Source organism: Thunnus maccoyii, chromosome 17, assembly GCF_910596095.1.
Source record: "Thunnus maccoyii chromosome 17, fThuMac1.1, whole genome shotgun sequence".
NCBI lineage: Eukaryota > Metazoa > Chordata > Actinopteri > Scombriformes > Scombridae > Thunnus > Thunnus maccoyii.
Window position 1 is genome coordinate 28,315,127 of NC_056549.1, and position 25,103 is coordinate 28,340,229.

General features: G+C 40.3%; 1 protein-coding gene across 2 annotated transcripts; it reads right to left on the reverse strand.

Annotated features, from left to right (window-relative positions):
* Positions 1 to 136: 136 nt before the first annotated feature.
* On the reverse strand, positions 137 to 23,619 carry LOC121882291 (gamma-aminobutyric acid receptor subunit rho-2-like). Of its 2 annotated transcripts, XM_042390434.1 has the most exons (9): positions 23,491 to 23,619; positions 20,775 to 20,881; positions 11,529 to 11,596; positions 7,350 to 7,573; positions 7,130 to 7,212; positions 6,742 to 6,882; positions 3,696 to 3,848; positions 994 to 1,202; positions 137 to 902 (listed from the first exon to the last, which is right to left on the reverse strand). In XM_042390434.1, the coding sequence occupies exons 1-9, from the start codon at positions 23,610 to 23,612 to the stop codon at positions 588 to 590; spliced, it is 1,422 nt and encodes a 473-aa protein (XP_042246368.1). In that variant the 5' UTR covers positions 23,613 to 23,619; the 3' UTR covers positions 137 to 587. The 2 variants fall into 2 exon arrangements, with proteins under 2 accessions (XP_042246368.1, XP_042246367.1); XM_042390433.1 differs by lacking the exons at positions 11,529 to 11,596; positions 20,775 to 20,881; positions 23,491 to 23,619 and adding an exon at positions 8,005 to 8,072.
* Positions 23,620 to 25,103: the final 1,484 nt, after the last annotated feature.

A 25,103-nucleotide genomic window follows, 5' to 3' on the forward strand; every position in this document is an offset into this window, starting at 1 on the left:
TCACCAAAGTCATTTTAGAGATCTGGGAACACAACATCATCTTTAAAAATGGGTCCAACGGGGCAACAAACACGGGTGGTCATTACGATGGTTATGAGTATGCTGTTATCATAAAAGATGGCTGGAGTTAGAAAAACTAAAACCCAAGTTGTAGTATACTAGATTTTTCTTCAAGGTATAATAATGTCTGTCCAGCTCTTCATTCCCAGACAGCCTTAGGGTGGGGTGGCTATTGTGTATGTTATGCTTAAAATTAGTCTGTTTTTGGCATAATACTAATCTAGTAGCAAAACTATGTGCAACCAGCCCCAGGAGGTCCCTGGAATATGATTGGGGTACATATGATTTTGTGATAAAATAATGTAAAGGAATAGAAGCTGAATAAGCAGTCGCGTCCAGCGCTGATATGTGAGCCAGAGTTGAGGATATTCACACTCAGAAGCGTGTGATAATCTTCAGCCATCCTGCCGATCATGTTGCTCCACCTGAACATACAGGATGGAAACAAATACCTCTTTTCTAAGGTTAACGAAATGGTTTCCCAGTTCTTCCTTTCACTGCAACAGTTTGGGCTAAAACGCACACACTCAGCAGTACACACACCAGTAGATCAGGTTAAAGAGGATGTAGGCGCCAGGGAAGATCATGCGAGAGTAGGTGTCGATGGTGTGGGTGTTCTGGATGATCCGGAAACCGCGGATGCCCTTCTTCTTGGTCCCCGTGGACTCATTGTCAAGGGAGAGATGCACCACCATTCGCTCCTGTTTTTCTGACGCATCCTCAGCAGCCATGGAGGCCCTGGTGTACCCTGCCAGGCTGTTGGCATCTGCCTCGCTGTACGTCCCATCCAGCATCATGGTCCTGGCATGAGACATGCCACAGGTGCAGGGGAGCGTCTGGGACTGGGCGAGAGAAGGGAAAGAATCAAGTTTGAGTAAAAAGCTAAAAGCACAGTTTAAAGATGTGTTCCATTTCTGAAAAGGTCTTTGTTACCTGTTCCCTGACTTTTTCTCTGAGCTTCCGGTCTTTTCCGTCCCTCACCGTTGTCAGGTAGTTGACAGCAGCATATTCAAGCACAGACAGGAAGACAAAGACAAAACTGACCCAGAGGTAAATATCCACAGCTTTGATGTAGGAGACCCTGGGCATGGAGGCGTTGACTCCAGTGATAATGGTAGACATGGTGAGCACCGTGGTTATACCTGAAGCACAGAGAATATACAACCTAGTGTTAGCATGGCATCAAGAGGGCTTTTTTGGAAATATCCATTTCATCTCTCTGTGCAGTAGAGAGAGGGATCTGGGACATGTAGGATAAAGACTAGAAACAAGAAACTGAGCCAGCCCAGCTCTGTCAAAAGTGAAAAAATATGCCCTCCAACAACTCTTTTCACAGTTAGAATTTTAAAAGTTGTCGAATTTGTTTCTGAATTTAGTGATTTCCTGTATCTCTCAGGAGGACAACACTTGTAGAGAGTATGTGTGAATATTAACATTCAGCTGCACGATAGGTGCAGAGAGCAGTGATCTACAAGAGGGAAGCACTTTGTTACAGTTGAAACAAATCTAGGCTTATGCCTATTAGGCTACTCTACATATCCTTTAGCAACACTTTTTCTGGTCTGCAACTGTTGGTAGAGGAATACACCACAAAATCAAGTTTGATATTGGTAGTGCAGCAAAGTCAATTGCAAAGCAATACTCCTTTGTAGTTCCTGTGACTGAGACTGGGAGAGATGTAAAAAGCAATACCACTAAATTGTTGTAGCATTTTATTGATGTGACAATAATGCACACAGCAACTTTAAAAAGTTAATGGAATAGTTCAATGAGATGAGAAGATTTATCTCAGTCTTATGTCTTTGTGTACAGAGCTGGAGTGAGCATGTGGTTAGCCTAGCTTAGCATAAAGGCTGGAAGCAGGGGGAAGCAACTTGCCTGACTCTGTCCAAAGTTCAAAAATACACCTACCAACACCTCTAAAACAAACTAATTAATAGGGATGTGCAGAGAGCTATGTGTTTATGAATAAACTATCTTACGAAGGAGGTCCCCACACTGGGTCTGGAACTGGAGTGTCCCAGATCATTGATGACTGCGCTGACTACTGAGCTAAAACTTTACTCATTGTCTCATTGCAGACAGACCTCTACCTATTTATACACCTATAACACAGAGACAGCACAGCATGTAACATGTAGGGAGGAACTTCAAAGGCGATTATTGCTTTGCACTTTTCATTTATTGCCTATTTATTACAACCTAACTTTGTGGGAAGGAGAAGGGCAACAACAGGTTATGGAGAGTCCCTTAAAAGCACTTTGCATGTGTCAGTAACTCAGCTTTATCTCTGGGGAACACCCCCAACTCCGTAAGTGATGTCCAAATAAGGAAATGTGCATCATGTAGCAGGTGGATATGATTCCCCTAGTTGAGACCTGCGGATAGACGTAACAGCGGAGCAGAGGAGAGAGACTGAGATGTAATTTGACATGTTTTTTTTTTCTTCCCAAAAACAAATAAGTTTTAAAATATTTGTACGAAATAAATGTTCATAAAAAACCCACTATTTGTGCTTAACCTGTTGTTGAGAAATTCTGAGCATTGGTCAACACCATGGTGAGGAAAGTGTACAGGAGCCTTGATGTCTTATGCTGAGAATATTTATCGAAACACTTGGCCAAGCGGAAAACAGAAACAGTAGACATCAAGGTGTTCTGCACAAGATCGTCTCTTCCCATTCTCCCTTCTGAAAGTCTGACTTTTAGTCTTTAACCCCAACAAATCATCCCACAATATGAAAAATTAGTCTTATTGGCTCATTTAGTTTCTAAACAAGGAGCTCCACTTTACCCGTGTTAGTTCAGGTCACGTTGCATGGTACTTTCAGGTCACTGTCAGCACAGTCTGGTTATGCCAATATAAATCTGCACAATCACCTATCTGTGGTGTCTAGGGAGTCTTGGGCCATCTTCCTGACCTTGGTTAACAATGCCAATTCACTCACTTTATCAGAGTGGCTCCAGTTTTCCCAAACATCACAGACAGTTACTCTCAGTCTCAAGGAAAGAAGAAAATGCCTCCTTCTGCTTAAGAATATTAGTGTGACCTCAAGGCCCACGCTTGACCCAGTATAACCCCTAAAGATGAAAAATTCCATAACATTGCCAAATAACATATTTGGATTCGGGCACATCCCTATTAATTAACATATTCTATCTTGTTTATTTAACCGATACATGGACTGGTTTTATATACTATTTCTTAACAATGTATCCATCCACCCAGCATTTCAGTACAGCATGTCCGACTGTAGCAAAAGTTGCCAATTATGGTCCATGAGCACAGGTTTTATTTGGGTTTTGGTCTCTGCAAAGGCCCAGTAGCTTTTCACCAGGAAATAGCTCTAGACTAACGCTGTTAAGCTGTCGTTTGACATTCTTTATCATGTATTGTGATTATTAGTGGGCTTCTGAGGCAATGGTAGATGTTTTTCTTTTGGATAGAGCCAGGCTATTTGGTGAAGAAAGTGAATAAGCAAATTTCCCAAAATGTTGAACTTTCCTTTAACAGTGTGGTTCCTCTGGGGTTCAGCCATTCTAACTGGGTTATGCTCTCAGGTCATTATGATGTGCTTTGGACACACACTGAATTTGAACGGACAGGACAGGTCAGTGTGTTGCATATCTTCTTACCTAATGAGACTCTAGCGGGGACGGCCCTGCGGTCAATCCAGAAGGACACCCAGGACAACATGACCATCAGAGTGGCAGGGAAGTAGGTCTGCAGCAGGAAAAAGAAGATGTGACGCCGCAGAGTGAAGTTGATGTACAGACGGTTGTACCAGCCTAGAGACAGGGAAGAAGCAAAACACATCAGATGTTTGCAATTTATATTGTTTACTTGTCAGAGGTAAAGCAGGGGAATGATGTGCTAAAATGACAGAACATACACACAAAACACAGAATGAGGTGAAATACATAATAATATGCACAGGGATGATGGAAATCTGGAGCGGTGTATGAAACCAAACCAAACAAATAAAATAAAAGCTGAACAGGAAAGAGATAATTGCATTGGATAACAAAATCTATGACAGCAAAAGCACAGAAAGGTAGAAAAAGGCAGAAATACATAAAATATATTAAAATAAATAATAAACAATAGCCCAATTATGTGTATTTCACACATTTTTCCCCTCAGTTTTCTTGAGTTACAAACTCCACAGATGAAGTACTTATCTCTGCATACAGTGATGATCTCATTGGATGAATAAAATCTCATTGAGGCAGGACAAATAATTATTCTTAAAGTGAACGTAAAGAGCTCTTACTGTCTCCTACCTATAGCAAGAACTATGTTTTATCTCTGATAACCATGAGGCTCATGAATAGTGCTACCCAGGACAATTGCTCCTTGAAAGACAAATTGCTACTTTTTCAAATGTAAGACACCAGCTTAACTGCAATGGTAAATGGCTGCACTTATATAACACATTTCTAGTCTTCCAACCACTCAAAGCACTTTCACACTACAAGCCACATTCACCCATTCACACACTGATGGCAGGGGCTGCCATGCAAAGTCCCAACCTGCACATCAGTAGGAACTAACTTATTCCTACACAGATGCCACAGCCATCAGGGGCAATTTGGGGTTCAGTATCTTGCCCAAGGACACTTCAACATGTGGACTGGAGGAGCGGGGAATCGAACCACCACTCTTCCAGTTTGTGGATGACCTGCTCTACCTCCTGAGCCACAGCCACCCCAGGCAATACAGTGTGTTAAGATGGATGCTAGGACTCTCTATTTTTATTTAAAAATTTGAATTATCTTTAGCACGTGGGAGAAAACAGTATGCTCAATTTTTATTTATCTGTTTGAGTCATAACCTATGTGTATAATGCTCTATCCATCTGACCATGTTGCTCTGTGGGTAAACCAGGCTATTGTTATTGTGTTGTGAAGTAATGTGAGGAACCATTTTTGAGTTGACATCAGATGGAAAAATCATTGTTTGCTGATTTTTAAAAATACAACTGCCTTGGTAGTTTCAGCAACGCTATTTTGTCACTCAGTGAGGCAGTGGTGGCACTGCAAATGAACAGAAAAACATCAACCCTTTAAAAAAACAGCCCTAATGGGCCAAAAGTGTCAAAATTGGCAATGGCAAGGATTTCAAATCCTTTGAAGATCTTCAAACTACTTCAGCTCATTCAGAATGTTGCTTCTAGGATCCTTACACAGAAGAAGAAAAGTGAAGACATCACACCAATTCTCAGGTGTCTGCACCAGGACTGTAGTCAAGATCACCTCAGTCTGAGACAAGTTTAAGTTGGAGCAGTTTGGAGATTGAGTAAAGAGAGAGTCCAAATGGGGTTACTGTCAGAGTCAAGACCAAGTACTGTCCTTTAGAAAAGACTGAAATATGACAGCAGCAGGAAATCTTGATTACAGCTCTCAGAAAAACATATAATTATATGTTATGTCATTATATATAATTATATGGAAACTAAATATCATTGCACAATAATAAGACAAGCATTACCTGCACTTGTAAATGACAGGATATAGAAGAGTGCCTCTCCAGTCTGCTGCCAGAGCAGCAGGCAGCACAGGCCAAAATAAAAAATAACTTTGGTCTTGACCAAGTCTAGTTGGCTTGGTCAAAACCTGACGGAGGCAAGTCAGACCCGAGTTCTACAGCCCAGCTTCCATTATGTATTCAACAGAGTCCAAACTACTACTTGTCCTCAAATGGTTTGGAATCAGAATATGTCTTTTTTTTACCATATGAACCCTCTCAGCTGTTCAAGTCATCAAGTAGTGGTCTGGTAACTGTTCCCAGAGTCCAAACTAAACATGTAGAAGCAGCACTGAAGAGTCACCCTGACTTTAACTACCTTTAAATCCAGCTCAAAAACTGTCATGCATTCACCTTGCACTTACATTCTGAGCTGTCTTCTATTCTCTCTTTTTAAAAATCTTTTTTTGTTCTTAATTTTGCATTATATGAGGAGCTTTGAACTGCCTTTGTATTATAAAATGTACTATATAAATATAATGGCCTTTACTTCCAATTTCCCCTGTTCCCCAGATAAGGTACAAACTCAACACTTGCTCCATGTTGACCTGTTGTCTTGATTAATCAGTATAATGTCCATTTCCACAGCACTAATTCCATCAGTAGAGCAAGAGTAACGTCAGGCATTCCACTTTGTCTTTTTCCCTTAATGATGTTAAGCTGTCATGAATGAAACTAAACACTTCTTCCAGAATTCAGTAAAACTCTTGCAGCCTTCTCTTTTTAGGTTGGCTTTTCATCTAAAAAAACAACCCAAGAACATCAGAAGTGTTGAGTTTTAACGGCAGTAGCTACGGCAAAGAAAAAAAAACCCGACTGGAATTAATTAGAGTTTGAAAACATTATTTATGTTAATAAAAGTAACTCAGAGCAGCAGAGTGGCAAGTATAACATGACTCTGTTGTTGTACTGATGTAATTAGTGCAGTGGGAATACACGTTATATCAAATTTACCATGTGTGTTGTCATGTAGGCTACAGGTAATTTCAACCTCAATGGGTTTTTTTTACCTGGCCTTTGTTAGCAACCGGCTTTTATTTGTCAGTGCTGGCGACTTTGAGGGTCAGGGACCTTGCAGCTGTTGAGCGCTTATTTGCGCATTTGGTAATTCAGCCTTACACAAAATTCCACTGATCATTAATTATGCCACTGTACCTGTACTGCTGTAGAAAGCCAGTCTGGAGGTAGTGTGAAACTTCTGGATGAGGAACTGAGACAGAGAAATCCTGTCGTCGGTGCTCAGAGACTCATCACCACTCTTCCAATACAGCATCAGGTCCTCGTCTGTGTAAGCATCTGATGGACAGAAAGCATGAATTTAAGTGTAGAGTTGTATTTGTTTCATATCAGCAGCAGTAACTGGATCATTGCTAAGACTGAAAAACAGATCAGAAACTAAACAATGCCATCTGTCAATGTAGTAACACCCAAGGATGTTAAAACATGATAGAGGAATCTCCACTGTTGTTATGCTGCAAAATGCTTTAGGCCTTTAATAACTTCTTGGCAAAAGAGAGGAGTGTGAGGGAATTTGAATTCTTACAGCTCTCCAGCTCCAGTGTGCATGTCTGCGAGTCCAGTGGGAACCGACTGAAATCCATGTTGCACGCAGCAGTAACTGTAACCCTAGGGAATTAAAAGCAGAGTGTAAACCACACCATCTCTGTGCGTGCTGCACCAGGACCTGCCAAGTCTCATTTTGTTGGTGTGAGGAAACCCTGTGTAGGCACATATGTGTGTGTGTGGGAGCTTCCTCTCCTAACCTCAGGCTGTAGAGGACGTGACCGTCGGGGAAGACCCGCAGCATGATGTTGTCAGTAGTGGTGTCGTGGATGAAAGACCTCTTGGAGTGGACGAAAAACACATCCGGCACCCAGATTTTCTTCACCAGGCGGCCGTCAAAGGTCATGCTCTTGTTGGTGGAGCTGGGGAAGGCCAGCCTCTCATCCTTCCAGTAGTGCCTCAGATACAGGGTCATGGTGAAGTCCTGGGGGAGTAGGGGGAGGGGTGACAGAAGCAGAAACATCCTCTGGATTAAGTCTCACTAGGACTCTACTTGTTTACCGCTTCTGGTTTATTGAATTCCACTGGGATTACACTGTTGCGGCCGGCCACTGCTGGATTATATGGATTGTTTATGACTAAACATACATGGTCAACAGAAGTGTCGAACATATTTAACATATGTTCGACACTTCTGTTGACCATGTATGTTTAGTGCAGTCCAGAGCTTCCATTGGTCCTAGATTACCCTTGACTTCTCGCCTCCTTCCCCCTGTTGCTATGCAGGCAGGAGTGGTCCTGCCACAGGAGATCATCCTCTATCCCTTTCTCCTCATGTCATTACATAAGACCAAATCAGTTTGGAATAATGGCTGCAGCAACACATTGTACTCTTGGCACCCACCGCGAAAATACCTTTGATGTTGCGTAAGATGAGGTCAGGGGCATGTCTAGATCTCTCAGATGAGGTATAACTGTAATGCTGTAAGTTTACTAATGAGAGGTATTTCAAGTGTTGTGATCCTAAGTCTGTATCCTTGAATTATTATTTTAGGGTACTGATAACTGACAAACTTGATTTCAAATGCCCTGAAACCTCTTGAAGCAATACTGTGTTACTTTTGGAAAGAAGAAATAACAGATTATGTCTATTACAAATAAAAATTTGAGTTGATTAGCAATAAAACACACTCTTGCTCAGTTCAGTACACTCAGGTGTTTCTTTGTTACAACCACTCTTGGTCTAGTATGACCAGTAGCTTATGGTCACTGATATTAGCTAATATTAGCAAACATAAGATAGTTAATGTGGTGTAACTATCATTATTGAGTCAGTTTGCTGCATAGTACTGTACCTGTGCTATTGTTGTACTACACTTTAGCATTAACCATTATCTCATAATTGCTGCAGTAGCTAATGGTGACTAATGTTAGCAAACTTTAGGTAGATATTGTTGTATAACTGAATATAATGAATCAGATTGACTTTACTTGTGCTACTGATATACTACATTCAAGCATGTATTATTATCCAACTGCCACAAAATGAAGAGTTGTATTCATTAGCAACAAAACGCTTTCTTTCTCAGTTCAATACACTCAGTTGTTTTGCTACAGGCTCACTTGTCTGGTATGACCAGGATGGTGGCTAATGTTAGATAATTTAGCAAACATAAGACATATATTGCTGTGTTAATGGCTCAGTGCCACGACTTTATGACTCTACTAGTGCTGTTGTCGCATTCACTGTTAATGTATATTCTCGTTATTGTCAGCAAATCCCATGAAAATTCACAATAACAATGGATTGATCAAATAACAAGTGTTGTGTGTGTATCAAAGTCTGACATATCTTCTTCCTCTGTGCCAGAGAGCTCCATTGTTATCCAAAAAATATTAAAAACATCAATGAGCCACACTGTTACACTGGGTGACATGTTCCTTCATTACCGTGAACACACACACTGTAGTTTATTTTGACTCAATCCCACACACACACTCCTGCTGCCAGAAATATTCATTAGAGCACCAAATGTGGATTCATTTGCCACTGAAAATAGTCCCATATAGTCATATGCAGTGGGCTCAATTGGCCCCTTACTCTTAAATACATACATTCTCAGACATATGCAAATAACTGAACCACAACACAAGTATCCATATTTGCATTAGGGTAATCAGGAATGACATGTTTTTATCACAATTTAATGACTTAAAACTGTATGTGCTTTAGTGTGCATAATTCCAGCCCTTGTTTCTCAACATGCTGTACAATTACTGTGTTATACTTCAGCTATGAAGTTGGCTTGGACAGAGAAAATGACAGAACAGAACATTATTTTCCTTCATGATTGTTTAGGTCACTCACTGAACACTTAAAGCACATTTTGCACTATTATGCCTTCTAGATGTTGTCTATTTCAATCATCATAAAATTGTATAACATTTATAAATACAATAAAATACTAATTGTGTGTTGCAATTCTCATTGAAGCAGTGTAAACTGCTACAAATGATTGAATTAACTTTTAGTAAATTAGTTTCAAGTGTATCTTAAAGCAACAGTCAGGAGCCCAAATGAACACGGAAACATGTTTTTCTTGTTGTAATCATCGTTCAGACTGACCATCAGAAGATCTCTTCATAATGCACTTACAATGTAAGTGATGGGGGACAAAATCTTTGAGCAAAAATATATTTAAAAGTTGATCTGAAGCTAATATGAGGCTTCAGCTGTCTGAATCACTCAAGTAAAGTTGATATCTTTCACAGTTACACAGTTAGTCTTTTTTTAGCAAAAAATCCCCTCTTTGTGTCTTGAGCGACAGTGTTTACCTGTTCAGGTGCAGTGGAAGGATTGTAACAAAAAAAGGAATGTTGCACTAAAAAGACTGTAACTTTGGAAGATATTGACTTGATCTGACTTATTTGTATGGCTAAAGCTTCACATTAGCTTCAAGTAAACTTTAATTTTTTGCACAGAAGGAGGACTGTGGATTTTGTCCCCCATCACTTACATTGATAGTGCATTATGAAGGATCTTCTAATAGTCAGTACGAACAGGAGGAATGATTATGGTAAGAAAAACATGTTTCAATGTTCATTTGGGCTCCTGACTGTTGTTTTAGGATAGACTTGAATAATTGTGAACCCGTCCTTTAAGCTCACATTCTCTCATATCATTGGTAATGAGAGGTTCCAATAAAAAGAAGGTCTGTTAAACTATTCATTCATCCATCAATCATAATTTTGAATTTTGAAATCAAGATATATTTCTTCGGAAGGAACCAATGGGGTCTGAGTGCCACAGACGGAGTAGGAAATCAGAAAATATTGAGAAACTGACTAACACAATGTTGTTTTTAGATTTGTTTACCATAAGAAAAGTATAGAATAATGCCAGCCTTATCCTTATCCTCTTGTTTTTGCAAAACTGGACTCTTCTTAAATGACACAGGAATAGATCATTTGCTGTAACTGTCAGGCATCCTACAGCTTTGTGCCATAACATAATGTCATTAAGAGCAGCCGTCGCCTGGAATCGTTCATTTTTCCCTTTCTGTCCCAAAACAATTAAATACAAAACCCCGGGATCCAAATTAAATGTAATCCTTGACTGTCCTTGCAAACGAGAGCTTACACAACATCAGGATGGCAGTTTTGGATCCAATTTATGGTTCCAGAACAGAAGGTTTAATTACATTACTCAACATGCATTCAGTTTGACTTTGAGCAAAATAAACAATTCCTACCACTGAGCTTTCATAATGTAATTCTAATGATCCTACTGAAAACAACAACTAAATAACTAGAACTAAAAGGATACCTTAATCTGTCATTTCAACCTCCCAGTGATGTACAGATGCCAGTAAAAGAACACTGGTATCAGAGGAGCAACTATTGATTGCTTTATTAAACCACATTTAGAATCTGATCTAGTTCTTACAAAAAGAAAAAGTTGGATTGAGAAGTGTTACCACAGACGTAGTCCCTGTGGTGCTCATATGTCCATTTTCATGCTGTTACTGAAGAATGTTCATGCAATGCCTCATTAGCTCCTTTGTCTGAGAAGAGCATCTTCCCCATGTGTTGGATCAGAGTGAGTCCATTTGTTAAAGTCAGCAACTTTCAGAGCTGAATCTGTCACAGATTTACAAGTTAGATTTGTAACATAATCCACTGGAATAGTAATATTATATTTCTACCTCTTCAATAATCTCATTACTTTCTGTTTTCGTTTTGCTAGCAAACCTGATTGGATATTCAGTTAAAGAGACAGAATAATCCATGTAATCCTCTATTTTTCTACCCAGACTGAATCTATTCTAATTACTGTTATTTTCCGTATCTGCAGCAGATTTCAGTTCTTTTTGGAATCCATTTTCCCCTGATCCTTACTGTGTGTACCGTGTGGCATTTAACAACCTCAAGCCACTTACCATGTCTACTTCTGATATGCTGTCCAAGCTCTCCACCTGAACATCCACTCCAACAGGAACAGCTGGACCTGCAGATGAATATCAGTCAGACAGATTAGAGTTTATATCCATATTTTTCAGTTGTAGTGTCTTCTAGTATGTTGTTTGAACAAGTCATGTATCATACTCAGGATCGGAACCGAGTAGTGCATTCCACAATACAGTATGTCCTACTGTTATATGCAAAGATGCACATCATACTAATGTGGGAACTTGCACTAAAATGTGTTAATTGGAAATCAAAAGGAATATACAGTAAATGAGTTTACCAACACGATCACCAGACAGAACATTGATATTGGACAGTCCTGCAAAACGCTGGATTTTGTTATTTCTTTCTACAATATCTGTGCATGACAGTATGGTGCAGTGCCCATTCGAAACGTGCCTGTTCAGAACGGGCCGATTGGTTATTATTTCTCAAGAACCGCATATTTATATATCAATTGACAAACATATCAGTTAAAATGATGGGGAATCAATGAATTAAATGGTTTAAATCCAGACAGAAACTTCATCAGCGAGACTAAACTGAGGTTCAACTGTAGAGGCAGTTTATAGCCTATCATTGGTTGATTCTGCTGCCAATCAAACGTGTCTGCGCTCCTATTGGCTAGTTTTGCTGCCTCCACCTCTGTAAAAATACTCCTGTGTATGCTCATTCGTCTCTCTCAGGCAGTTTAACTGAGGGGGGCGCGTGCCTTTGTCCCGCTCAGCAAGTCAGAGCCCAGAAACCCCACCCTGCTGTGATGTGAGGGTGTTTATATCAAACAGCCCCTGCTGTTTGCTTGTTTATTCAAAGTTAATTAAATGTGTCGCGTGTCGAAACAAATTCACACTCAACACTGCACTTCCTTGAGTCCTCAGCAGTACATCCGCCAAGTGTGAAGTAGAGTCAGAACCCAGAGATCCCGCCCTGCTGTGATGTGAGGGTGTTTATATCAAACAGCTCCCGCTGCACTCAGGCACAGAGCTGAGCAGCTCGGTGTTCACTTGTTTATTCAAAGTTAATTCATAGTAAACATGTCGCGTGTCCAAATTGCACCAAATTCAACATTGCATGTCCTTGAGTCCCCAGCACACCTGCTGAGTGAAAGGTCGATCGGATGAATGGTTCTCGAAACATGCAAAGGACATACAGACAGACAGACGAGAGACAAGAGATTCCTTGCTTTTTAGTCAGGTGTCTGAGACATCCTGCAGTAAGTCTTGAACATACATGCCAAGTTTTGTTCACAGTACGCAGTTCAATAGTAGAGCTTCAGTCTCTTAAACTTTTTGTTTAAGTTTAGGCAACTAAAACACTTAAAGTAAAACTCATGGTTTCAGTTTCAGCAAACCTTAAAGGACAGGCTCACAATTTTTCAAGTGTGTCTTAAAACAACAGTCGTGTCCATGTGAACATTGCTGTGTGGTGGTGATTTGATTAAACACAAAATAATTTAATGATATGCATCATGTAAACCCAAAACTGAATCTAGTCTTTAAACTACATATTGACACAGGGCTGCTCTTTAAGACAGGACGTCAAGAACAAACCCACTTTAAAGGGAAGGTTCACAATTTTTCAAGCATGTCTTAAAACAACAGTCAGGTGTCCATATGAACAGTGAAAGAGGTTTTCCTCACTGTAATCATTCCTCCTGTTCATACTGACCATTAGTCAGTGTGTCCAAACAGTCATTTAGTGCAAAAATGTATTTAAATGTTGATGTGAAGCTTATATGAGGCTTCAGCAGTCTGAGTAAGTCATATCAAATGGATATCTGCCACATTTACAATCTTTTTAGCATCTAATTCCCTCTTTGTTGTTTCCCTGTTGAGCTGTGGTGGAAGTATAGTAACAAAAAGAGGGACTTTGGCACTAAAAAGACTGTAACATTGAAAGATATCTACTTGATTTGACTAATCTGAACAGCTAAAACTTCATATTAGCTTCAGATAAACTTTTAATTGCATTTTTGCACAGAGGGAGGAGTTTCACTGTTCATTTGGGCTCCTGACTGTTGTTTTAAGACAAACTTGAAAATTTGTGAACCTGTCCTTTAACTGTTGTCTTGCATATGAAAGTCAGATGCTCTCTCACACCATTTTGCTACATAAAGGACACAATACATCTTGCACTGGCACTGGACATACATTATATGCAGCAGAAAAAGCCAACATGAACATAGTTCCTCAGGATACTGGGCTGGGGTTTACACTGTAGCCAGCTCACTATGCATCCCTAGTCTAGGTAGTTAGCTAATCATAGTCCCCTGAGGAGATACACTAATGATATGCTAAAGAAGACAGTATACTCCTCACCAGAGAACAGTCAACTGCTAAAACGAATGCCTTGTGGTCATGCAAATAATATCTCCTCTCTGTATCAGAAGATGTGGAAATAGCCTGACATTGTTATAGTGCCTCTAATTGTCTTAGTAGGTCTGGGTGATGAGAGATTGTGACTCAAATCCCATCTCTTACCAACAGTCAGTCTTGTTTTCTTTTCAACATGACTTTGATGGCAGATTACAAAATGTCATGTTCACCCTGTGGTAGAAAGTAACTAAGTACATTTACTCAAGTATTGTACTTAAGTACAATTTTGAGGTACTTGTAATTTACTTGAGTATTTCCATTTGATGCTACTTTATACTTCCACTCCACTACATTTCAGAGGGTGTATTTGATGTGCTGTTGTGTGTAGCTTTGTATTTTGTATGATGTGTTCTCTGTGGGTTTTTTTTGTTTGTCTTGTTTTTTTGGGTTTTTTTTTGCTTTGTACTGTTTGTTGCTGTGCTGTTGTATGTTTTGATTGTGGGGGACCACAGATGCAAATTAGCTTTGAGCTAACTCCGGTGCGGTGCATCTTTAATGTTTAAAACTGCACACTGTCCCAATCAATAAATCAAATCAATCAATCACCCAAATATTGTACTTTCTACTCCACTACATTTATTTGACAGCTTTAGTTTCTTTTCAGATGCAGATTTGACACAATGGATTATATAACAAGCTTTTAAAATACAACACATTGTTAAAGATGAAACCAGTGGTTTCCAACCTTTTTGGTTTTTGACGTCTTACAAAAAGCAGTGTGTAGTCGGGGTCACATTTCACATGTCTATGAGTTGTTAACAGCTCCACCAACAGTAACATGCTGCTGTAACACTGATGCTTCAGTATTAATAATCTAATGATGTCATATATAATAATATATCAGTCAGAGGGACCAAACCACTACTTTTACTGCAATACTTTAACTACATCAAGCTCATAATACTTATGTACTTTTACTGTAGTAGGATTTTTCAAGCAGGACTTTTACTTGTAATGGAGTATTTTTACATTGCTGTATTGGTACTTTTACATACTGTAAGTAAAGAATCTGAGTACTTCTTCCACCACTGGCCCCTCCATACATATACTCATACAAGGTGTCAAAAATCCTCGGTAAGTTGTTTCTTTGTATTGTGGAGAGTAATGAACACTACAGCCTCAAGGAACCAAGCAAGACGCAAGTGGAGCCCAGGGCAGCTTAAACTGAGGTCAGGACATTTAAACTTGAGTTAAAAATGCTTAGACTGAGGTTTTATTGCCAAAATTCATTAAGGCACAGAAACAAGGATTAAAAAAAGAGAACCTGAAGGAAACTAACAGAAAGAACTGGAATTCTTGGTGACTTCTGAGGTCAGTCTAGTCACATTAAACTCATACTCCACACACACTGAACAGTGCATATGTAGCAAGCAAGCTACAGCTAACTTACAGTTGGTACGTTGGCTTATTTGGAGTGAATAAACACAGACTGCATACTCTCCAGCAAGAAAATTTGTGCAGATAAAGTGAATTGAAAATGTTCTTTGCATTCTGTCTGAACACACTTTTAAAATGGTAAAGAGAATTTTGTATCAGTCTTCCTAAAATGTCTTGTTAACTTGTTTGATGCTGTTATTTGTCTCCGATGAAGAATATTAATCATTAAACATTAATTATGCAAAGATGTTATTTTATTTCAAAAGAAATATGAGTGTCAGTTCTGTTATAATTTGTATTCTCTCACACACTCCTAAAATAACAAGACGGGGTATCCTGCTGAGCCGTGACCAATGACTCAAATGATTTCACAGAGAACTTGCATTAAACACAATATTCTCTATTTGTTGATATGTTTTGTTTAGCTGACTGAGAGGATTATATTTAAGGCCAGTTTGGGATTTAGCAGGAATATAGATAGGTATGCTTTATCATCAATAGCAAAACAAACTCACACACCCTTCTTTCATTTGTGTATTAGTCATATAGAGTCACATTGGCTGCTGAAGTATTGTTAATCTGCACTGGTGAGGGTGCCAGCCTTACATAACTAGTGACACGGCAAAGCTGCTACCTGGAAGAGGGGATATTAACTTGTGCCCAGTTCCAGCTGTCAGCAGAGTGTCCTCCCTACACTCACTCACACCATATGCCACATATCACGTGCCAGACTCAGTAGAGCTTGAGCTCCTGCTGACATGTTGCCTCTGTGGACATAACACCAGACACCTGCTGAGAAAAAAGCCTCGGCCAGCGGTGCTTACGGAGCGAGGTCAGCCTGTGGTTTCGCCTCCGCTCTCTCCGCAGCTGGGTCACAGCAGGCCACAGCGAGAACTGATTCTGTGGTAAATAGCACTGCGGGGACACAGCAGCGGTGAAAAAGGTCTTTCCAGAGGAGAGTAAAAGCTGTGAATGTTCCCTAAATTACAGGCTATGGAAGGCTGTTTGCTGTGTTGAAGGTTAGCCACACATTCAGACTGAAAAGGCGAAGCTTGTTAGACGGGACAGTCGGGTGCTGGAGAAATGTCCTGCGTGTGGTTTTGCCAGAAGATTTCCTTTTGCTATTTTGAGCTGACAGCATCAGCGAATTATTCTACGTCACTGATTATCAGATGAGACTCATGAATGCATCATAGCGATGCTCCACTTCATGATTCCTGCTGGCCCTTCTAGCCATCAGTAGTACTTCCGTGTGGGCTGATATCAAATGGGGCATGAAGCAAGAGTGCGTCAGCCAATGCTCTCTCCCTGACCTTACAGTCCCCTGAACATGACCAACACAACACTGAGTATCAACATCACAGTGGAGAAAAACACCCTAAGTCAAAGTTAAAATGCAAATCAGCCTGTTAATGAGCGCACGCAGCCTGCAGAATGAGCAGAGTGATAGTTTCATTGTTCTGCTTTCTTTAAGGCACCACTAAACCCCAATGGCTTCATTTAATACCACCTCTTGCTCTTTAAAATGTAATTATTACCAAAGCATGGGAGCGCAAACAAAAGCATATAATCTATACACATGCACAAAGTGACATAAAAGCAAACATTTTATTGGCTACGTGTGGGGATTTATCCAGCTATCAGTCTAATTATTTGAGTCACTGTGTAAATGGGCTTTCATTTCTCACCGTGGATGAAATTTCATAATGTTTCTAATTAAGACAGTTACACTTGCATGTTACATTAGAAATACATGTTGGTGTTGAGGAGGGACCAGCAGATGTTCAGGCATATTAAAATGGTAAGCCTGATATTGTGTAACAGGGGAAAATTTCACTTCTGGAGGCAGTTTCTTGGGTTTTTGCAGGTACTGTTTAAGATGTGTGAGCGCTCCCGCCTGTCTTTACTGCTGTGTGCTAATCTAATGGAACTTTGTGTTCCTCAAGTATTTAACGGGTAAGTTCACCCACAGGGCTGGATTAACTCGCTAAGGAGCCCTGGGGCAAAAATGAGCTGTGGACGCCCTGTTCCTCCCGCTCTCTGTGTGCTGTATTCTGTATGTACCCTGTCGCCTTCAGCTGTTCAGAGCACACAGCACACTACACATGGCAGCTTCATTATATTTGGCCCAGGTACTAAACAGTGTGCTTGGCTCCAGGTTTGCAGTGTCAAATTAATTTGTGGTAATTTGATCAAACATATATTAATTTAGGAATGTGAACTGGAATAATAAAGTCTTAAAACTACATTTTGACATCAATACCATCTACTAGTGAGGCCCACAAGATCAGGTATTAAACATCGTCTTATGATTTCTGTTGATACTGACACATTTGCACTTAAATGATAACAAACTAACAAACACAGTGAATCTGGGGCTTTCAGGGGCCCTTGGAGTCTAGGGATCTTTGCCTGGTTGGGAATGCTGCCTTGCTCTCCATTTAAAAGAAAAAAAAATCTTCTTCTTGTACTATCTAGCCACACAAATAGTTTATTATTATTTGTCCAGATTTTCAGATATCTTTCTCCGACATTTGAGCCTCCACTCCAATACAGTGGAGGTGAATGGACTTCTGTATGTGGTGCTCACAGAACAGAATTAATATTAAAAATGTAACAGTGTAGATGAGGGTTAGGGTTATGGTTAGGGTTAGGTAAGGATGTAAAGCATCTCGAATGCTGCTGAAATATGGGGGAATAAAGGGCTCCGGAGTTAATGTGCAGACCATGAGCTGCAACATCTCCAGTTTGTGTCTGTCAGTGGACCTTTGTTGCATATCATTCCCCATCTCTCTCTCTCTCTCCTTCATTTCCTGTTATCTTTATGCTGTCAACTGCCCAACAAAGGTGTACAATGCCTTTGAAAACTATTTTAGAAAAGCATAAAGACTGGATGCAGAGGGAGAAAAGCTTACCAAAGTTCAAAAGTTCAAAAAAACACCTGCCAACAGCTCTAAAGCTCATTAATCAACACATTGTATCTCATTATTTAAGCTGTACACAAACAGAATGTAAAAGGGTGAACAGTCAGGTGCAGCTTCCTGAACTTTTGTTGTCACAGTGAGATTTGGTATCATTGTGCCTCTACTGAGATCAAAACCTGTGCTTATTGGCCAAAGTGGTATTAGCCTGAGATGCTGCACAGGGTTCTGGCTGGATGGATACACTGTTGTACTATGAGCATCACAAACAACATTCCATTCAACTCCATTCTATTGACAGATATCTAATAAATAATCATAAAACTATCTGCATGGGTAGATAATAGATGTAAGTGAGAAACATTAGCTGTAATAAGCATACTGGACCAAGTAACCAGAATGTTTTATTGAATTCAACTTTTCATTTGTAAGAAAAAATTTGCATTATTTTTTCATTGTAAAGTTTCATAGTTGCGCTTTAAGGGCTACTGGATACATAAACCTGCCCATCATCCTCCACACACACAACACAGCTGTCCTGAAACACAATGTCAGTTTGTAAATTAGACATGAAAAGCTTTCACAGAGAGTCAAATATCTCCCATTACAGCTGCACTTTGCAAGGATTCTCAGTCGTTCATTTACTCAGCTTTCAAAGATGGAAATGTCCTCATGTAATTTCTATGGATGTGTTGAGAATAGAGGGGAAGAAAACTCCCAATCCATTCCACCTAATGATGCTGGATTGCTCTTCTTTTCATGGATTAGCAAGTGTAAATCCACCATTGGTTCACCCTGGCTAAATTAGACAGCTAGGCCCGTGCATTAGAAAGGATGCATGTGGTGGAGGGTTCTTCACAAATGAGGGGGAAACACGCCGTCTCTTTAATGCAAATGTGACTAATGCATGACAGGTCTATCCACCCTGTTAGATATGTTTCTAAACCCGAGGCAGACAGGGAGGAGGAGCTCCATAAATAGATGTACCCAGGAAATCACAACCCGATGTGATGACAAATACTCCCACCAAACAAATGTCTTCTTCCCTTCAGCTTCCTGAACACGTTAGATTTGCGGGCCACAGCGGGGGACCGGCCAGAGGGAGCAGCGCAGGTGCTCTAATCAGGATAACAGAAACCCTATCAACATTCACACATCCACCTGCACATAATTGATAATGCAAACCTCATCCAGCGTTGCTCTCTGAAGCTACAAGAATCTTAACCAAGCAAATGACATTTCTATATTCAATATCTTTGTTCTTTGGGATAAGCTTTCACCACAAGCAGTTTATTGTGAGCATTTGGACAATAAAATGCTCCACAGTCAGGATTTGTGTGATTGTGACTTGGGAATTTTCTCCATCCCTACACTGACATCCTCACTGGCACGTCACAACGTGGTTCTTGATAGTGTTCGCCCAGCAAACAGGAAGCGGCCGTATAAGAGGCTTTCATTAGTAACACTGCAGTCGCTCCTTTTGAAGCCAGGAGGAACCACAGCAGCTGCTGCGCGCACACACACTTCTTCCTCAGCCAAATGAGCACACGGCAGTCTCACAGGCAGCAGCGGGGCGCATACACAAGTCAGCTTTTGATGATGTTTGAATAAGACGATTGCATTCTTCCTCTTCTTCTTCTGCTGCTGCAGAAGCTGCTTGCGCCGGGAAACAAAAGCTGACAAACACAAGACAAAAAGTGATCCTCAGTGGGATCCACGCTGCCATCTGTGGCTGCAACTATAGTCCCAGAGGAGCATGACATTTCATTTAGCTTTCCACCTCCTCCTGTGCTTAAATGGAGCCCATTTATGTTAAATACCAGAGTACGGGACTCTTTAGTTCAACAAATAAGCTTCTTATTTTTAATTGCTTCCCCAAATCCCAGCAGCATTGCCATTGGCCTGTCATTCAAGGTGTAAAGCAAGGACACACATACACCCTCACACTTGTACTCAGACCCAACACATGACTGATCAGTGTCAGTTCTGGAAGATACATACAGACATTGAGACGTGGGAAGGTCTGGCAGAGAAATGAACTCATCTTGAGGCATCACTCTGAAGTGGCAGAGGGGATGAGAGGTTTGTTTGAGGTTTTCTATGAGGTGCTGCAGGATAACCTCTGTCTGACTCTGTATCACTATGTGTTTAGAGTGTAATAGGACCTGCTGTGGATTTCTCAGTTTCTTCCTTTTTTCCCTTTTGGCTTTAGGCTACAAACTCCACATCTCGTCTATTCCTGTCCTCTTTAGGTCTCACATTCAAGTTCAAAAGAAGACAGGTGGAAGAAATAAACCTGTCTCTGCCTTTCCAGTCAGCGTGGCATCATCATTCATTTCACGCTCAGGTTCAACAAAAGGTGAACCTTGAAGCATTAACAGCAGACAGGCTGAGTCAATGTTAACTTCCTGCTGAGCTGAAACATCTTATTATGTTGATGTGATATCAACCAGATAAAAGACTTCTTTAAAGATCAAGAACAATGGATAAATATTCCCACATTATCATCAACATGATCACTGATTGTAAAGCCCCCTGAGCTTACCTGCGAAGGCGGGCCTCATGGTGAAGTCATGTTCATCTATGCGCAGTAGGTGGGTAGTCTTCACCTTTCGGGTTTTGGTTCCATCCGCAACCTTCTTCGACAGAGGACTGACAGCAGGCAGCAGACAGAGAGGAGAGAGTGTCATTAGAATGAGACTACTGTCAACAACCCCATGAATAGATCAAAACCAACCATGCAGTAGTCCATCCCTCTCTCCAACTCCACAAACATATTGCCAGAGAAGAAGGTTGATGTTGCTGCAAAACCTACGTTATGTCCAATGCTAATGTTTTTTTTAAGATTCTTTTGATAATATCTGTGTTAGGCAACTTAAAATGTTGTGTTAGAGTTATTAAAAAAGGAGAGAATTAGTAAATCTATGACAGAACATGAATGCTCCCATATGGAAGTCAGATCCACTACATGCCTGATCACCACCCAGAGGTCCACGCCCTTAATTAAGGGCAACACACATAAGCATATGATGTGATGTGCATCAAAACACCCACAACCATTACTTTCTGTGTTAGCCTTCACACCAGCGGCATCTTGACACATGACAACTCTCTAGAGAAGCAACAATTTCATCACATCCAGTCTCTGGATTGGCACATCCTGACTGTGTGTCGACTGTATGACTCGTTCAGTGGGTGCTACGGGCGACAAATGATGCAACCATCCACAATGCAGCTGCTGTGTGTTGCGTTTGCTTTCCACCTCTCTACTTAAAAGGTATACTACTTCCTACATTGGCACTGAATGTTTGATGGCATTAAGTGTAAATCATGAGATGTGGAAATGTTCAGTATGAAAAGTGTTTCCTATGTTTGTAGCTCCAAACACACTGGTTCCTCCTGAAGATGCAAATCTGTAAAAGGCAGCGCACAAATATATAGTTTTATTTTTTAAAAAGACTAGTTCCCAGCTGGGTACTGTAGTTTTCAACAAAAATGACTCAAACAGGAGGATATAGTGCATTTGTTGGGCACTATTTTCAGTGGTGGATTAATACGCTAGTGAGTATTTGTGGCAGCAGGACCGTGTGTGTGGGATTGACTCTGAAGTAAACTACAGTGTGTATGTTCAAGATGATGAAGGAACATGTGTGTGACTCACTTATGTGTTTTTAATGGTTTTTGGACAACAATGAAGCTCTACAGAGGAATAAAATATATCAGGCTTTCATACACACGTAATATTCATCAGTGGATCAGTTCATTGTTGGTTTTGGGTAGAGTGGAGGAGGCCCGTGGCTTTGCAGAGGACATTATGTGAGCAAATTACAAATCCCTCTGGTCACTTTTTTGTTATATCATTTTAAGTACCTCATGTTTTTTTCTGAGCTGCTTTTAGATTCAGTTTCTGCAGGTTACTGTGTTCAATTATTCATTCTTTAGTGAATTTAATTGTAGGTGATTGCTGTTCTGCACATTTGAATGTACCACAGTTCATTTAAAAAATGTTAATCAATTGGTTTTGCAGTAAAAACAAAATTCTGCTCAGATGAAGAGCCTCAAAAAGGCTGGGATTGACCCAGAGCACAGTCAAAACTTTGTGTGGAGCTGGTAATGCAGTAATGTGGAATCAATTAGTCAGTTAAACGATTTGTCAATTTTGATGATGCATTAGTCTTTGAAGTCATATTCAAAGCAGCAATATGAAGTTCCAGCTCCTGTGAATATGAATATTTTCTGTTTTTTTTTTTAAATCTTCCCTTAAAATAAATCTTTGGTTTTGTTTATCAGACAAAACAACATATTTGAACACGTCACACTGGGCTCATCACTATCTTCCTACATTTTATAGACCAACTGCTTAATCAGTTAATTGAGAATTGAGAAAATAGTCATCAGATGAGATTATTGCAGCCCTACTATGCAGAGCCCATCTCGAAATATTATGGAAATGAAGCACTGTCTGCTGCTAGTTCTTTGTTCAGCAAAGAGATAAAATCCAAGAGGGCTGTTAACAGAGATGTGACAACCAGGAAAAAATAACCATCAAATAATTGGCTCAATAAGAATTCATGACATTCTTCGGCTTTTGGCGTCTCTCCTTCTTCTCCTCCCTCAAATCCATTCTAACAAAGAATCTGTCTTCACCTGAAATAAAATCCAACATATATTTTTATCTACATTGATTTTCTGTGTTTTTGTAAACATGCACAAGGTTTCACACGCAGATGAGTTGGAGCGGACCGCTGCGCTCTGACAGCACGGCTGCTTTTTACGCACGGTTTGGTTCCTACAAATTAAGCCCAAAAATAGCAGTGAGGCGAGATGTTCAGTTACCAGAACCTCACTAATGAATGACTCACATTGGAAATTGATAGAAACAGGGTTTGGCGCTGCGCAGATCGCATGTAAATGTTGCCATTCTGGATGTTCTTGGAAATGAAGTGGAGGGAAAATCCGCACAGACGCCTCCGCGCATCGGAACCTTTCCCACTTTTTTTTTTTTTTTTTTTTTTGAAGGATGACATCTACCTTAACTGTCACTGTGCTGTTCAGTGTCACACACATGCTAGTGTTAATAGGTCTATTGCGCAGAGTTGTGCGTAAATCAGACTTCTCAGAGATCCAATGGAGAAGGAAGAACAAACGATGTTCCTTTAGCTGTTGTGTTTGTTTAATGATCATGCCTGGAGGTCAGAGTTCACAACACTGCTTCATTTAAATAGAATAACATTTTAAAAAGAAAAGTTTTCCACACTTACGTGCCTGGCTTGTGAGTCTCTGCCGGTGCAGACCATCGCTTTTTCCTACTTTTGTGTTTCCGGCACTCACCGATCAGAATCAAACACAAAAGTAAAACCAGAAACCTGACGTAAAACGGCATGATGAGTTTAAAAGTCCCGCAGCGAGTCGATCAGTGACGCCTTCGCTCCGCGTGCAGGAAGCTCTGTGCACGGTACCATCTTCCTGTCAGAGGGAAGAGGAAGGTGTGAGAGTCGAGGGACTGTGGTGAACTAGTGCGCCGGCTGCTTTGCAGAGAGAGACGGGATGGTGAAGTCTGATAAGCGCTCTGATTGGTCTTCAGACTCCAGAGAGGCTTTTTCTGGCTCAGGAGCGCGCAGCATCAGCACCACATGCAGCGCGCTGCAAAAAAACATACGTCCCTCTTGACGAGTCTGTTAGAAGCAGAGACGCTGCTGAGAGAAGGCAGCTTGTCCTCCGAGGACCAAATTAAAAAAAAAAAAAGTGGGAACACGATGACACCAATATTCCTGCTGCAGATGTGCTTGTTTTAAGTTTTTTACAGATTGGGAACCCTCCAATCTGCTCAAATGATCAAGTTATTTATGTCTTGATATTATTGTTTAAAAACGCTTTTCTCCCGAAAACTGGAAGAAAAAGTGAAATTATTTCATCTCACTCACATATTTCTCTAATTTCGGAAGATTTGAAGACTAGTTGCTTGGTTTTGTTAAGATCATAATTTTTTGCAGTGTAGGACAGTGTAAGGGCATCCTCTTAAACTGACGTAAGACTTGATGACCACATCTGTCTCACTGTCTGAGCTTCTCTTTACTCCAGCCGCCTGCAGTCTCTGAAGAAAAATCTACTTTTCCTGCACAGAGCGGTCTGTTACTTGATACCAGTGCAGTGATGAACTTTACACTGTTTTGCTCTTAGATAGAAAAGTTCTTGAAAGATGTGAGTTGCATTAGAAAACAGCGGCATTATCTGAGATTCATATTTTTATCTACAGGTTTCCATACAAAATTACAAAAAAAAAAAAGAAAAAAAATCAGTGGAATGTGTGAGGACAAAGTATATTTAGCATAAAGCAATATTTACCACACATTTTGGAGAGAACATTGTCTCTTTTGTGACTTTCCAGTTGATTTCTGGTTGTTTTCTTCTTGACCTTTGACCTCCATCATACAGCTGCCCTGTGGTGTCAGCTCTGTGGCTTTTTGTGGATACTAAGGAACATTAGGTCCTCCCAAACTCCACTTCTGTTCCCCACATGACAAAGTGTTTTTGATCACAAGAGATTAAAAGGTATAATCCAATCAAAATCATGTTTTCTAGACGACAGAGTCCAGCTGGATGAATGCAGAGTTTCCAATGATTGAGGAGTTTCAGCAACAAGAAAAGATTTCCCTCCCTTTAAAAGGCTTTTGAAGTTTTAAGCCTGGCCAAAGCCAAACAGATAGATTAGTTGTAATACCTCCGTTTTAGGCTGATTATTTTATTAGAAAAAATATTGTCAGACATAAGCAGTAACTGCCTTTGTGAATGAAAGGAAGGGAATGCAGGGAAACTGCAGTATCTACAAAGAAAATTTGCTTTTTCAGTTTCCTTGTCTGTTTGAACTGATAAA

Coding starts and splice junctions, on each gene's coding strand:
- LOC121882291 (XM_042390434.1), bottom strand. CDS start 23,612: ATGCCGTTTTACGTCAGGTTTCTGGTTTTACTTTTGTGTTTGATTCTG. Junction 11,597..20,774: donor CATGAGGCCCGCCTTCGCAG/GTAAGCTCAGGG, acceptor ATTCATCTGCAG/GTCCAGCTGTTCCTGTTGGA. Junction 3,849..6,741: donor GGCTTTCTACAGCAGTACAG/GTACAGTGGCAT, acceptor CCCTGTCTCTAG/GCTGGTACAACCGTCTGTAC.